The sequence below is a fragment of the Mobula birostris genome, chromosome 2, assembly GCF_030028105.1.
Source record: "Mobula birostris isolate sMobBir1 chromosome 2, sMobBir1.hap1, whole genome shotgun sequence".
Classification (NCBI taxonomy): domain Eukaryota; kingdom Metazoa; phylum Chordata; class Chondrichthyes; order Myliobatiformes; family Myliobatidae; genus Mobula; species Mobula birostris.
Genome location: NC_092371.1, coordinates 134,068,781 through 134,083,903, shown reverse-complemented (window position 1 = coordinate 134,083,903; position 15,123 = coordinate 134,068,781). Strand labels below are relative to the sequence as shown.

Genomic DNA, 15,123 nt, shown 5'->3' with positions numbered 1-15,123 from the left:
AACTCATATCACCATGCTCTTTTTGGGCACTGCTGAAATTAATGCCATCTTGAAGCAATGGAATCCTCAAAATTGCAGAAGTGAGAGGTTAAAGATATCTCTGAACACTCCAGCAAGTTGGTCAGCTTAAGTTTTTAGCTTTATGAGATTCACTCTCCTGAAGAATGTTCTGACGTCAGCCTGTGAGACTGAGATCACAGGGTTGTTGGATTCTGTGAGGCCTCGCACAGGTGTGTCATTATTCTTACTCTTAAAGCTTGCAAAAAGGCATTGTTCATTAAGGAATTATGTATTATGGGAATGAAATTCACTTTGTAGAACGTGATACCGTGCAAGCCCTACCACAGGTGTCAAGTATCCATAAGACAAAGGAGCAGAAGTTGGCCATTCAGCCCTTCGAGTCTGCTCGCCATTTTATCATGAGCTGATATATTATTATTATTATATATATATATTATCCATTTGCCTCTCCGCCTTTGTCCAAGATGGCTCTTTGCTCTTGTAATAGCTTTTTAGGTGGTCTAGTATGTTGGGTCCTCTGGTGTTAGACGTGACATGCTTATTGTAGTTTGGCAGATTCTTCAGTCTAGCCTGGTTGAAATCCACCGTGATGATTGGAGTGCACAGGTTCCTGTATGTTAATCACCATGCTTAGTTCTTCCAGTGCCAGCTTGATGTCTGCCAGAGCGGGATGTATAATACCACCAGGACAACAGCGGAGAGTCCACCTGGGAGATAGTATGGATGACACATGACCACCATACGTTCCAGGTGCTGGAGCAGGACTGAGACAGACCTGTCATCTTTAAGTACCATGTCATTTTAAAACAGAAACAAACATCACTGCCTCTGGCTTTACCTGCCACTACCATCTGATTCATGCAATGAATGGTGAAACCCCTTGGAGTAGAGTGTCATACCCAGAGAACTGGGAGTGAGCCATGTCTCTGTGTAACAGAATACATTACAGTTTCTCATGTCTTTCTAATTAGTAGTCTTGCTCTGAGGTTTTAGAGTCATTGAGTCATTTTCTATCCTCTTTTCTAATGACTGCAAGGGGATGGGTCTCAACTTCCCAGCACTTTAGTCTCTCCAACATCCATACTTTTGGTACAATGGGGGCCTACCCCTGACCCAACTCCCACCTTCAGGTACTGCATTTGCTTTCAGGATGATCCAGGCTGCCAAGTCTGTTGGGTTTGTCCAGCAGCTGTAAAATCACTGGTGTGCTTCAACATCCTTAAAGCATTGTTTGTCATTACAATCATTGTGACTACAGATTCCAGCTTCAAAAGGGAAGCTTGGGGGAGTTGCCATAGGATACAGCAAGATATTGATTAGCAGGATAAGGATGTTGTCTGGATGGGAGAGTATTAGCTAATCCTAGGAGAGTATTATTCAGTATTCAAGTTGATCTATCACATGTACATTAAAACATAAAATGAAATGTGTGATTTGCATTAAAAACTAACACACCCAAGGATGTGCTAGGGGCAGCCCACATGTGTTGCCACACTTTATGGTGCCAACCTGGGCCTCAATCCTAGATATTGTAAATAGCATTTGCCAATCATCGAACACGAAGCTTCACTGATGATGGGATCCAAACACTTGACCTTGATCTCAAGTCACTGATTCATGAATCCAGGGGGTCATCAGTCTATGTCCCTCTTGCCCACACAGAATTCTGACTCTTGAACCTACCAACCACTCGCTGACCCTAGGGGAGCCACCAGCCTTCATCCACACTGGTATCAAGCCGGGCATCGCGGCCCGATGTGTGGATGTCTGTGTCTCTGTTCTTGGAATGCAGAGTGGAGACTCTGGCCTGAACTCTAATTCCCTATTCACCCACATCCCTGTCCCTAATACCCTAACCTGACCCCTAACTCCCCTCCACAAAACCACCCCTACAAAACCAAAAAACACTAAAATAACTTAAAAAAAAACAAGAACAAGTAAAACTAAGCTATAACTCCAATGGAGGTTGCAGCTAAGTGCCATCTTGAGGGATTGTAAATAATCAATTTCCCCAGGTGGAAATCTTTATGTAATAGACCATAAGATGTAGGAACAGAATTCGGTTATTTAGCTCATCAAGTCTGCTCAGCTATTTGATCATGGTTGATGTATTTTCCCCTCACAATCCCATTCTCTTGCACTCCTTGGACATCCTTACTAATCAAGAACTTATCAACCTCTGCTTTAAATATACCTAATGACTTTGACTCTGCAGGAGTCTGTGACAATGAATTTTACAATTTCTTTATGTCCTGTTCCTTCTCATTTCTGTTCTAAAAGGAATATTATGAAGTTGTGCTGTTTGCTCCTAGACTCTCCCACGACTGGAAACATCCTACTCATGTCTACTCTATTTAGGCATTTCTATATTCTGTAGATTTCAGTGAGTTGCTCCTTCATCCTTCAGAACTCCAGTGAGTATGCTGCTCATACGGTAACCATTTTATCCCTGGGTTCATTCTTGTAAAGATCCTCTGAAACCTCATCAACGCCAGCACATCCTTAGTTATGGGGTCCAAACCCACTTACAAAACTTCAAATATGGTCTGACCAATTAAGCCTTAACATTACATCCTTGCTTTTCTATTCTAGTTATTTTGAAATGAATGCTAAAATTACATTTGTCTTCCTACTACCAACTCATACTGCAAGTTAACCTTTCTTAACTCTACTTATCCTTTCACATTAACTTTGTATCATTTGCAAATTTGAATCAGAATCAGGTTTAATATGACTGGCATTTGTCATAAAATTTGTTATTTTGCAGCAGTATATTGCAAAACATAAATAAATGATAAATTACAATAAGAAATATATATAAAAATTTGAATTAAATAAGTAACGCAAAGGGAGAGGAAGAAATAGTAAGGTAGTGTACATGGTACATTTTCCATTCAGTAATCTGATGGCAGCGGGGAAGAAGCTGTTCCTGAAACATTGAGTGCGTGGCTTCGGGCTCCACTGGTAGCAAGAAGAGGGCATCTCCTGGGTGACAGGGGTCCTTAATGATGAATGGTGCCTTTTTGAGGCATCGCCTTTTGAAAGTATCCTGGATGCTGGAGAGGCTGCTGCCAATGATGGAGCCAGCTGAGTTTACAACATTCTGAAGCTTTTTCCGATCCTGTGAAAATTGTGATGCAACCAGGTAGAATGTTCTCTACAGTACTTCTGTAGAAATTTGCAAGAGTCATTGATGGCATACCAAGTCTCCTTAAACTCCTAATGAAATATAGCTGCTGTCACGCCTTCATAGTAATAGCATTATATACATTGGGTCCAGGATAGATCTTCAGAGATGTTGACACCCAGGAACTTGAAATAGCTCACCTTTTCTACTGCTGATCTCTCAATGAGGACTGGTAATTACTTGGTCTTACTGACGTTGAGTGCAAGGTTCTTGTTGCAACACCACTCAACCAGCTGATCTGTCTCACTCCTGTACACCTTGTCACCATCTGAAATTCTACCAATAATAGTTGTGTCATCAGTAAATCTATAGATAACGTTTGAATTGTGCCTAGCCACACAGTTGTGAGTGGACAGATAGTAGAGCAGTGGGCTAAGCACGCATCATTGGGGTACACCAGTGTTGATTGTCAGCGAGGAGGAGAACTTATTTCTGATCTGTACTGACTGTGGTCTTCCGATGAGGAGGGATCCAGTTGCAGAGAGAGACACAGAGGCCCAAGTTATGGACCTTGTTGGTTAGAATTAAGTATGATTGTGTTTGAATGCTGAGCTGTAATCAATAAACAGCAGCCTAATGTACAGTAGGTATTGCTATTCAGGTGATCAAAAGCCATGTGGAGAGCCAGTCAGATAGCTTTCGCTTGGCTACAAAGTTATCCAGATTTTTAATTAATATACAATGTGAAAACATCAATCCCTGAGGAACACAGCTAGTCACCAGCAGCCAACCAGAGAAGGGCCTGCTTATTCCCACTCTTTGCCTTCTGCAATCAACCAATCTTCTATCCATGTATTACCTTCCTGAAATACCATGGACTCTTAACTTGTTTAAAAGTCACATGTTTGGCACCTTGTCCAAGGCCTTCTAAAAATCTAAGTCAACATCATTCACTGATCCTCCTTTTGATTACCCTTCTAGTTCAATCCACTTGTGTAAACTCTCTGCTTCCTGCACTGTTAGAAAAATAAAGATCATACAAAACCATAACGAAGCATGCAAACAAATTCAGATTAATCCAGGGCTGGGTTTGAACAAGGTCTGGATATAGTGGATGAATACTCGAGGGAAAGAAAGGACAAGGTTTAGGGCCAGAAGGTGACTTCAACTGTTGTTTAAATCCTTTGATTGACAAGAGTTCAACCAATCAGCAGCTTCCGAGTTGTTCAGCATCATTTATTAATTCCTTTTTATTTGATTATAGTTTGATCGAAATCTGGAGAAATCTACATCCTAATGATGGGGATTATTCTTTTTATTCACATGTTCATAAGAAATATTCGAGAATTGATTATTTTATAGCTGATTTCCGATTTTTGTCCAAAGTCCGGAAATGTGAATATGACGCTTGTTGTTTCGGATCATGCACCTTTAAGCTTAACTCTTGAATTGAATGATGTTGGTAATGTAAACTTGCCTTGGCGTTTTCCAGAAAATTTATTACAAAGTTGGGACTTCGTCAAATTTATTGAGACCCAGATAAAAGATTTTTTTTCTTTTTAATAGTACGGGAGATGTGTCGAAATTGATTATATGGGATACATTCAAAGCATATTTGCGAGGTCAGATAATCTCCTATTTGGCTAAGCTTAAGAAACAGACAAAAATGAGTTAGATAGGCCGTTATTCCTTTTCTAATACTCGGAGATTGTTAAATGTTATATACTCATCCCTTTCTAAGACTCCCCAGTGTATTGTTACTCTTCATGCTGAAAAGGCGTTTGATAGAGTTGAATGGAAATACTTATTTAACATTTTAGAGAAATTCAACTTTGGTACTAATTTTAATAAGTGGATTAGAATGATATATAAAAGCCCTATTGCCACTGTTATTACTAATAATTGCAGATCTCCTTTTTTTGCCTTTCATGGGGTACGAGACAAGGATGCCCGTTAAGTCCCTTGTTATTTAATTTGGTGTTGGAACCTTTGGCTATTGCACTTTGTGAAGCTAAAGATATTCAAGGAATTTCCATAAATGGGACTATTCATAAGATCACTCTTTATGCTGATGATCTCTTAGTTTATGTTTTGAATCCTGAAGAATCCATTCCTAGTTTATTGAAATTATTAAATGAGTTTGGAAAGTTTTCAGGATATAAATTAAACCTGCATAAAAGTGAATTATTTCCTCTAAATGATTCTGCTTCTATATATAATAACATTTCTTTCAAAGTTACGGACTCTTTTAAATATTTAGGTATTATCATCACTAAAAATTATGGAGATCTTTATAGAGCTAATTTAGTTCCCTTAGTGGATTTTATGAAGCACTTATTTTCTAGATGGAATCCACTTACACTTTCATTAGCTGGTCGAATTCATGCAGTTAAAATGATGATTTTATCAAAATTCTTATACGTATTTCAAAATATTCCTATTTTTTAAGTAAGAAGTTTTTTTCATCAGGTTGATTCTATTATTTCATCTTTTGTTTGGGATAATAAAAGACCAAGAATTGGAAAATATCATTTACAAAAATTAAAAAAGGATGGAGGTCTTGCTCTGCCTAATTTAAGAATGTATTATTAGGCGTGTTCTTGGTTATATTGGACTGATAAAAATGAACAACCACCTTGGGTTGATTTGGAATTGAAAGGTGTGAAACAATTTTACTTAGCTTCGTTATTAGGAGCCTCTTTACCTGTACAACTAGCCAAAATTTCTATTCTATGATTAAGCAGTCATTACGAATTTGGTACCAGTTTCGTAGTTTTTTAATCTAAAAAATTTAACCTTCTTAGTTTAATTTATCAAAACTATTTATTTAAATCTTCACTTAGTGATCCTACCTTTTCTCTTTGGAGGAATAAAGGAGTATATTCCTTCATGGATCTGTTTCAAGAAGGCCGATTGATGTCCTTTGAGAAATTAGTAACTAAATATTCTCTCTCGTACTCGCACTTCTTGCAATATCTTCAGATCAGACATTTCTTACAAGAATATTTAAGTAATTTCCATAAATACAAGATTCTGACCTGTTAGACATTATTTTAAAAATGAATCCTTTAGTGAAAGGTTTTATTGGGAAAATTTATAATTTACTATTACAATAGGATAATTATCCTTTACTTAAGATTAAGCAGGATTGGGAAAGAGAGCTTAACATGACCTTGATATCAGAGGATTGGTTGCAAGTTTTGAAGTTGGTTAACTCTTCGTTGATTTGTGCCAGTCACTCTCTAATTCAACTTAAAATTGTACATCGTTATTATTTGACAAAGGAGAGACTGTGTAAAATATTTCCTGATGTTGATAGTCACTGTGATAGATGTAAAACTGAGACAGCTACGTTGGCACATATGTTTTGGTTGTGTTCTGTATTGAAACAGTTTTGGAAATCTATTTTCTCTACAATTTCTAAAGCTTTAAAAATTAATTTACAACCTAATAAATTGACAGTTTTGTTCAGTGTAATCCCTCAATATATTCACGGTATTTCTATATCAGACCAACATGTAATTGCATTTGTCACATTATTGGCCAGAAGGGCTATTTTATTAAACTGGAAAGATGCCTCTGGCTCCCACTTTGATACAATGGTTCTCTCAGGTGATATATTGTCTTAGTTTGTAGAAAATCAGAAGTCGAACTTATGATCCTCAATTTGACTTTGAGAAAAGGTGGAGCTCTTTTGCCTGCTACTATCATTTGATTTGAGTTAATTGAGATGGTCCCCTTCTGATTCTTGGGTAAATGGATTTGGCTGGTGGATTGATGTCTTTCTTTTATGGAAGCTTGTATGGCGCAGAGCTCCGGGTTTGTGCTCCCAATGGTTTTTTTTTCCTTTTTTTTTTGTTAGTAGGGTTTTTTTTGTTTTAGCAGGGGTTCTTTTTTCCTTCTTTCTTTTTTCCAAAAAAATAGCTTTAACATTTTGTTTTTTCTTATTATTATTGATATATTGTTTAGCTTGGTTGATAGTTTAACTCTTATTGTACATATTGATATGTTGACTTGATTACTTTATGGATTTTTTTGTTGATTTTCAATAATAATTAATAAAAAAGATTTTAAAATGAAAAAGAAAGAAGGGCAATTTTTGTTTGGGAATATAAAGATGTTTGCAAACCCAGATCTGTAAGTGTTCATTGGATTATGATTAGTAATGAGTTGTTCCAACCAGGATTAGTAGGGGAAAGAATCAGCCTGAAGCCTGTCAGAAAAGTTGGGCTAGAGTTCAGATTGGAAGAGAGAAAAGATTATGGATTGGAAGGAAGTTCAGGCCTGCAGCTATTAGACTGAAGGTAAACAGCCAGGTATTGTGATTGGGAGCATTTGTTCTTTGAATACCTGGGTTTGGATCAATTAGTGGGAAATAGAGTTGGTGGGGAAATGGTCTCAAGCTGAGGGATTTCTGTCAGGGTAGGTCCCTCTTCAGAAATACTGAAGGAGACTTCATAACTATATGTTGTGAGTATATGCTTTGCAAGAACAGATCATGATGTTTTTTGGACAAAAGTGCATACATTTCTTGTTATTTTTTGTAAATATATGGTTTTAGTCCTCTCCATGCATTAGCCTGATATACTTAGACACAAAACACTGAACTTCATTCTGCGTCCATTATATCCCTTATTACCCTTTATATTTTATTTATCATTCTGATTAATTGAATTAAATGGAGTACATACAGTATGTAGGCTGCTTTGTGATTAGTTCCGAGGTGCTGGCCTGTACAGGTTGTCCCCAGGTTACGAAAGGTTGATTTAGTCCACAAGTCAGAAAATACACAAAACCACACACTGTGGTAACCAAACCTCCACAATATTGTAATGAATTGGATTAAAAGCACACAAGACTGATAAGAAAACGATGACTAAAAGTGGATAGGTAGAGAAAACACATTTTGCTGTTCAGTAGATTGTATTTCCAAATTTAATATCATGGGAACTCTTTTGTATGTACAGTTCATAATTTGGGTGTTTGTAACTTGGGAGATGGCCTATATTGGAAAGATACTGTACTTCTAACCCAAGCTAAGAATGTTTTGAATGTTATGACTGAGATGGGCATATAACTGTGCAATACCCATTTTGCTTCTTGATATTTAGATACTTTCTAATATGTCTTACCATGATGTCCACAATTAATGCTATATTCTGTATAATAGAGTTGTATATTTGAAATATATACAACAATGTAATAAAATAGAAATAAACCCAAATATCAATTACAGCAATTTTTACGTTTTTGTCCAGTAGTATTCACTTTTATGACCCTTACTTTATTTTAGATTGAAGCTATTCTAAGACAAGGAGTTACTTTACTGAACTGGTCATCTTTAACACTTGTACAATTCTCCTCTGATGTAGATACAACCATAGATGAACTGATTGCATTGTTAAAGGAAGTAAGTAGATTATTTGAAAACTCTACATTTACTTATTATGCAGAAAGATAATAGTAAAGAAATCTCAAATAATCATGAGTTCTAATTCATGGGGCATCTGCACAAGTACTGGAGAAAGTGGGAGCCATATTGTTGGAAAGCCATACCTGAAAAGTGCTGGGACAAAAGTGTTGGAGCAAACCGCATAAGTAGGAGATTTAAATAAAACAGTAGGGGCAAGAGTTCAAAGCTTCAAAGATGTGGTGAGAGAGAAAGGTATTAAAATGGAAAATTATATACAGATTGTGACGGGCAGGGATAGACTAAAACACTAAATCATCAGATAAGCACATTATCAAACTCCAGCACATTGCTAAATGTGATTTTGCTCTCTAAAGAATGTTAGCTTCACCTGATTACCTTCAATTTTTCCAAAGTTCTTTGTTAAAATATCTTTACAATAGTATCTACCTTTTCCAGTAACAGATAAAAAGCTAACTAGTCCTCAATTTCCAACTTTATGTCTCCCTCTATTTTGCAATCTTCCAATCCAATGGAATTAGTCCTGAATCTGGGAACTTTGGGAGGTTATAATCAATATACTAACTATCTCACAAGCCAATTCATTTTTAGCCTTAGGATGAAATCTATCAGGAACCTGAGATTTGTCAGCCAAAATTTCTGTCAGTTTGCTCCATAGCCCATTGATTATAATTTTCCTAAAATTCTCTTTTCTACCATTTAGATCGTAAGACCATAAGACATAGGAACAGAATTAGCCCATTTGGCCCATTGTGTCAGCTCTGCCATTCCATCATGGCTGATTTATTTTCCCCCTCAACCTCAGACTCCTGTTTTCTCTCCATAACCTTTGATGCCCTTATTAATCAAGAACCTACAGTAGCAGCCTCTGTTTTAAATATACCCAGTGACTTGGCCTCCACAGTGAATTCCACAGATTCACCAGCCTCTGGCTAAAATTCATCCTTAATATCTGTTCTAAAGGGATGTCCTTCTATTTCAAGGTTCTGACCTCTGGTCTTAGACTCTCTCACTACTGGAAATATCCTCTGCACTTCCACTTAATCTATGTCTACCAATATTTGGTAAGTTTCAGCGAGATACCCCTCCCCCCCTCCATTTTTCTAAAACACAGTGTGTACAGGCCCTGAGCCATCAAATATGTTAACCCTTTTATTCCCAGGATCATTCTGGTAAACTACCTTTGGTCCTTTTCTAATACCAGCATATCCTTTCTTAGATATGGGGCCCAAAACTACTCACAATATTCCAAATGTGGTCTGACCATGCCTTATAAAGCCTCAGCATTGCTTTTATATTTGAGTACTCTGGAAATCAATGTAAGCATTGCATTTGCCTTCCTGATGTGCTACTTTTTTCTGGGATGTTATTTATATCTTGTATAATGAAGTCTGATGAAAAATAATGGAAAACATAGATGAAATTATTAATTTCTGTAGGACCAATGCTCATTTTGTTAACCATTTTCTTTTTTTTAATATCCTGTAAAGTGTGTATGTATATTATACTCGTGTATACACACACACACACACACACACACACACACACACAATATTTCTGGCTAGCCTTATGTTACTATCTTACATATTAACATTTTGTCATTCATTACTCACATTTTATATTCTGTATAGTATTCTGAGCTACCACGTTTGTTGTTTATGTGCTTTATCTTTAAGTTTGAAACTAACTTTATTTTAGTTCTTCCACTGGATGTTTTCTTTCTTTTTAAAACCTATTGACTGTATTGTTAAAGATCCCCTAAAATTGTGCATTGCATTTTGTAACCAACCCCTTTATTTCCAGTTCACTTTAACTATCTCTATCTTTCATAGAAACAGAGAAACATAGAAAACCTACAGCACAATACAGGCCCTTCGGCCCACAAAGCTGTGCCTAACATGTCCCTACCTTAGAAATTACAAGGCTTACCCATAGGCCTCTATTTTTCTAAGCTCCATGTACCTATCCAGAAGTCTCTTAAAAGATCCTATCGTATCTGCCTCCACAACTGTTGCCGGCAGCCTGTTCCACGCACTCACCACTCTCTGAGTAAAAAAACTTACCCCTGACATCTCCTCTGTACCTACTCCCCAGCACCTTAAACCTGTGTCCTCTTGTGGCAACCATTTCAGGCCTGGGAAAAAGCCTCTGACTATCCACGCGATCAATGCCTCTCATCATCTTATACACTTCTATCAGGTCACCTCTCATCCTCCGTCGCTCCAAGGAGAAAAGGCAGAATTCACTCAACCTATTTTCATAAGGCATACTCCCCAATCCAGCAACATCGTTGTAAATCTCCTCTGCATCCTTTCTATGGCTTCCACATCCTTCCTGTAGTGAGGTGACCAGAACTGAGCACAGTACTCCAAGTGGGGTCTCACCAGGGTTCAATATAGGTGCAACATTACCTCTCGGCTCCTAATTTCAATTCCATGATTGATGAAGGCCAATACACCGTTTGCCGCCTTAACCACAGAGTCAACCCTGTGCAGCTGCTTTGAGTGTCCTGTGGACTCGGACCCCAAGATCCCTCTCATCCTCCACACTGCCAAGAGTCTTACCTTTAATACTATACTCTGTCATCATATTTGATCTACCAAAATGAACCACTTCACACTTATCTGGGTTGAACACTGTCTGCCACTTCTCAGCCCAGTTTAGCATCCTATCAATGTCCCACTATAACCTCTGACAGCCCTCCACACTATCCACAACACCTCCAACCTTTGTGTCATCAGCAAACTTACTAACCCATCCCTCCACTTCCTCATCCAGGTCATTTATAACAATCACAAAGTGTAAGGGTCCCAGAACAGATCCCTGAGGCACTCCACTGGTGACTGACCTCCATGCAGAATATGACCCGTCTACAACCACTCTTTGCCTTCTGTGGGCAAGCCAGTTGTGGATCCACAAAGCAATGTCCCCTTAGATCCCATGCCTCCTTACTTTCTCAATAAGCCTTGCATGGGGTATCTTATCAAATGCCTTGTTGAAATCCTTATACACGACATCTACTGCTCTTCCTTCATCAATGTGTTTAGTCACATCCTCAAAAAATTCAATCAGGCTCGTAAGGCACGACCTGCCCTTGATAAAGCCATGTTGACTATTTCTAATCATATTATACCTCTCTAAATATTCATAAATCTTGCCTCTCAGGATCTTCTCCATAATTTACCAACCAGTGAGCTAAGACTTACTGGTCTATAATTTCCTGGGCTATCTCTACTCTCTTTCTTGAATAAAGGAATAGCATCTGCAACCCTCCAATCCTCCGGAACCTCTCCTGTCCCCATTGATGATGCAAAGATCATCGCAGAGGCTCAGCAATCTCCTCTCTTGCCTCCCACAGTAGCATCGGGTACATCTCGTCCGGTCCCGGCGACTTATCCAACATGATGCTTTCCAAAAGCTCCAGCATATCCTCTTTCTTAATATCCACATGCTCAAGCTTTTCAGTCTGCTGCAAGTCATCACTGCAATCACCAAGGTCCTTTTCCATAGTGAATACTGAAGTAAAGTATTCATTAAGTACCTCTGCTATTTCCCCCGGTTCCATACATACCTTCCCACTGTCACACTTGATAGGTCCTATTCTTTCACGTCTTATCTTCTTGCTCTTCACTTACTTGTAGAATGCCTTGGGGTTTTCCATAATCCCGCCCACCAAGGCCTTCTCATGACCCCTTCTGGCTCTCCTAATTTCCTTCCTAAGCTCCTTCCTATTAGCCTTATAATCTTCTAGATCTCTGAATATTATCTAGCTCCCTGAACCTTTTGTAAGCTTTTCTTTTCTTCTTGACTAGATTTATTACAGCCTTTGTACACCATGGTTCCTGTACCTTACCATAACTTCCCTGTCTCATTGGAACGTACCTGTGCAGAGCTCCACACAAATATCCCCTGAACATTTACCACATTTCTTCCGTTCTTTTCCCTGAGAACATTTGTTTCCAATTTAAGCTTCCAATTTCCTGCCTGATAGCCTCATAATTCCCCTTACTCCAATTAAATGTTTTTCTAACTTGTCTGTTCCTGTCTCTCTCCAATGCTATTGTGAAGGAGATAAAATCATGATCACTATCTCCAAAATGCTCTCCCACTGAGAGATCTGACAACTGACCAGGTTCATTTCCCAATACCAAATCAAGTACAGCCTCTCCTCTTGTAGGCTTATCTACATATTGTGTCAAGAAACCTTCCTGAACACACCTAACAAACTCCACCCCATCTAAAACCCCTTGCTCTAGGGAGATGCCAATCGATATTTGGGAAATTAAAATCTCCTATCACGACAATTCTGTTATTATTACACCTTTCCAGGACCTGTTTCCCTATCTGCTTCTCGATATCCCTGTTACTATTGGGCGGCCAGTGAAGTTATTGACCCCTTCCTGTTCCTAACCTCCTCCCATAGAGACTCCGTAGACAATCCCTCCATGGCGTCCACCTTTTCTGCAGCCGTGACACTATCTCTGATCAACAGTGCCACGCCCCCACCTCTTTTGCCTCCCTCCCTGTCCTTTCTGAAACATCTAAAACCCAGCACTTGAAGTAACCATTCCTGTCCCTGAGCCATCCAAGTCTCCGTAATGGCCACCACATTATATCTCCAAGTGCTGATCTATACTCTAAGCTCATCCGTTTTGTTCTTCATGCCCTCATAATTTCCTTCATTTCAATTAAAATGCTCACTGTTTCTCTTTCCACAATTCAGATCAAAAGCTTCCTGAGCTGCTGAGTTTTACCAGCATTTTCTGTTTTTATTTCTAAACACATCTGTCCAGCAATATGGATAATTTTACAATTTCTCCACTATTTAATGAGGTTAAATACTATTTAATGATGTCACTTTTCTAAGTATTTTTTAGGAGACTGAACCATAGTAGAAGTAAGAGGAATTTGTGTGGTAATAATAATGACCTTGTTGTTAGTTCCAATTGTTTTTAAAGTGGCCTTCATCTTCACCATTTTCCAAACTTTTGCTGTTTTTAGCATTTGGACTTGGCCAGATAATCACAAACATTGGAATTACATTGGTTGCTTTATCATACTAAAAGAGGGAAATGGAATGAAGTGGGAAAAAGCAGCCATAAATGATGACCTATTTGATTTTGAAACTTTTAAATTTGTTTTGGAACAGATGATGTACTTTAAAAGGGTTACATTCTTTGCACTGGAACACACACAATAAATGCTGGTGAATGCAGCAGGCCAGGCAGCATCTATAGGAAGAGGTATAGTCGACGTTTTGGGCTGGGACCCTTCATCAGGACTAACTGAAAGAAGAGATAGTAAGAGATTTGAAGGGGGAGGGGGAGACCCGAAATGATAGGAGAAGACAGGAGGGGTGGGGTGGATCTAAGAGCTGGAAAGTTGATTGGCAAAAGAGATGCCAGGCTGGAGGAGGAAGAGGATCATGGGATGGGAAGCAGGCAAGGAGTTAAGGAGTTATAGTGAGAGGGACAGAGGGAGAAAAAAGAGAGAGAGAAAAGAAGGGGAAAAAATAAAAAATATATTTTTAAAAATTAAATAAACAAATAAGGGATGGGGTGTGAAGGGGAAGAGGGGCATTAATGGAAGTTAGAGAAGTCAATATTCATGCCATCAGGTTGGAGGCTACCCAGATGGAATATAAGGTGTTGTTCCTCCAACCTGGGTGTGGCTTTATCTTGACAGTAGAGTAGGCTGTGGATAGACATACCAGAGTGGCAATGGGACGTGGAATTAAAACGTGTGGCCACTGGGAGATCTTGCTTCCTGTGGCGGGCAGAACGTAGGTGTTCAGTGAAATGGTCTCCCAGCCTGCGTCGGGTCTCGCCAATATATAGAAGGCCGCACCGGGAGCACCGTGGGTAGTATATCACCCCAGCTGACTCACAGGTGAAGTGTCGCCTCACCTGGAAGGACTGTCTGGGGCCCTGACATTTTAATTTCACACCCCATTTCCAAATCTGATATGTCTATCCACAGCCTTCTCTATTGTCAAGATGAAGCCACACTCAGGTTGGAGGAACAACACCTTATATCCTGTCTGGGTGGCCTCCAACCTGATGACATGAATATTGACTTCTCTAACTTCCATTAATGCCCCTCTTCCCCTTCACATCCCATCCCTTATTTGTTTATTTAAATTTTTTAAATATATTTTTAATTTCCCCCCCCCCTTTTTTCCTCTCTCTCTTTTTTCTCCCTCTGTCCCTCTCATTATAACTCCTTGCCTGCTTCCCTTCCCATGATCCTCTCCCTTCTCCAGCCTGGTATCCCTTTTACCAATCAACTTTCCAACTCTTAGATCCACCCATCTCCTCCTGTCTTCTCCTATCATTTCGGATCTCCCCCTCCCCCTCCCACTTTCAAATTTCTTACTATCTCTTCTTTCAGTTAATCTTGACGAAGAGTCCCGGCCTGAAACGTCGACTGTACCTCTTCCTATAGATGCTGCCTGGCCTGCTGCATTCACCAACATTTTTTGTGGTGTTGCTTGATTTTCTAGCATCTGCAGATTTCCTTGTGTCTGCATTCTTTGCACTGGATC

At 39.0% G+C, this 15,123-nt stretch overlaps 1 protein-coding gene across 1 annotated transcript in view; it reads left to right on the top strand.

Annotated features, from left to right (window-relative positions):
- The window catches only part of LOC140210901 (dynein axonemal heavy chain 8-like), a 1,093,299-nt gene that overhangs the window by 192,801 nt on the left and 885,375 nt on the right, over positions 1 to 15,123 (top strand). The window contains exon 19 of the mRNA XM_072280167.1: positions 8,442 to 8,558. Within this exon, the coding sequence (XP_072136268.1) occupies positions 8,442 to 8,558 (117 nt within the window). The remainder of the gene's footprint in view (positions 1 to 8,441; positions 8,559 to 15,123) is intronic.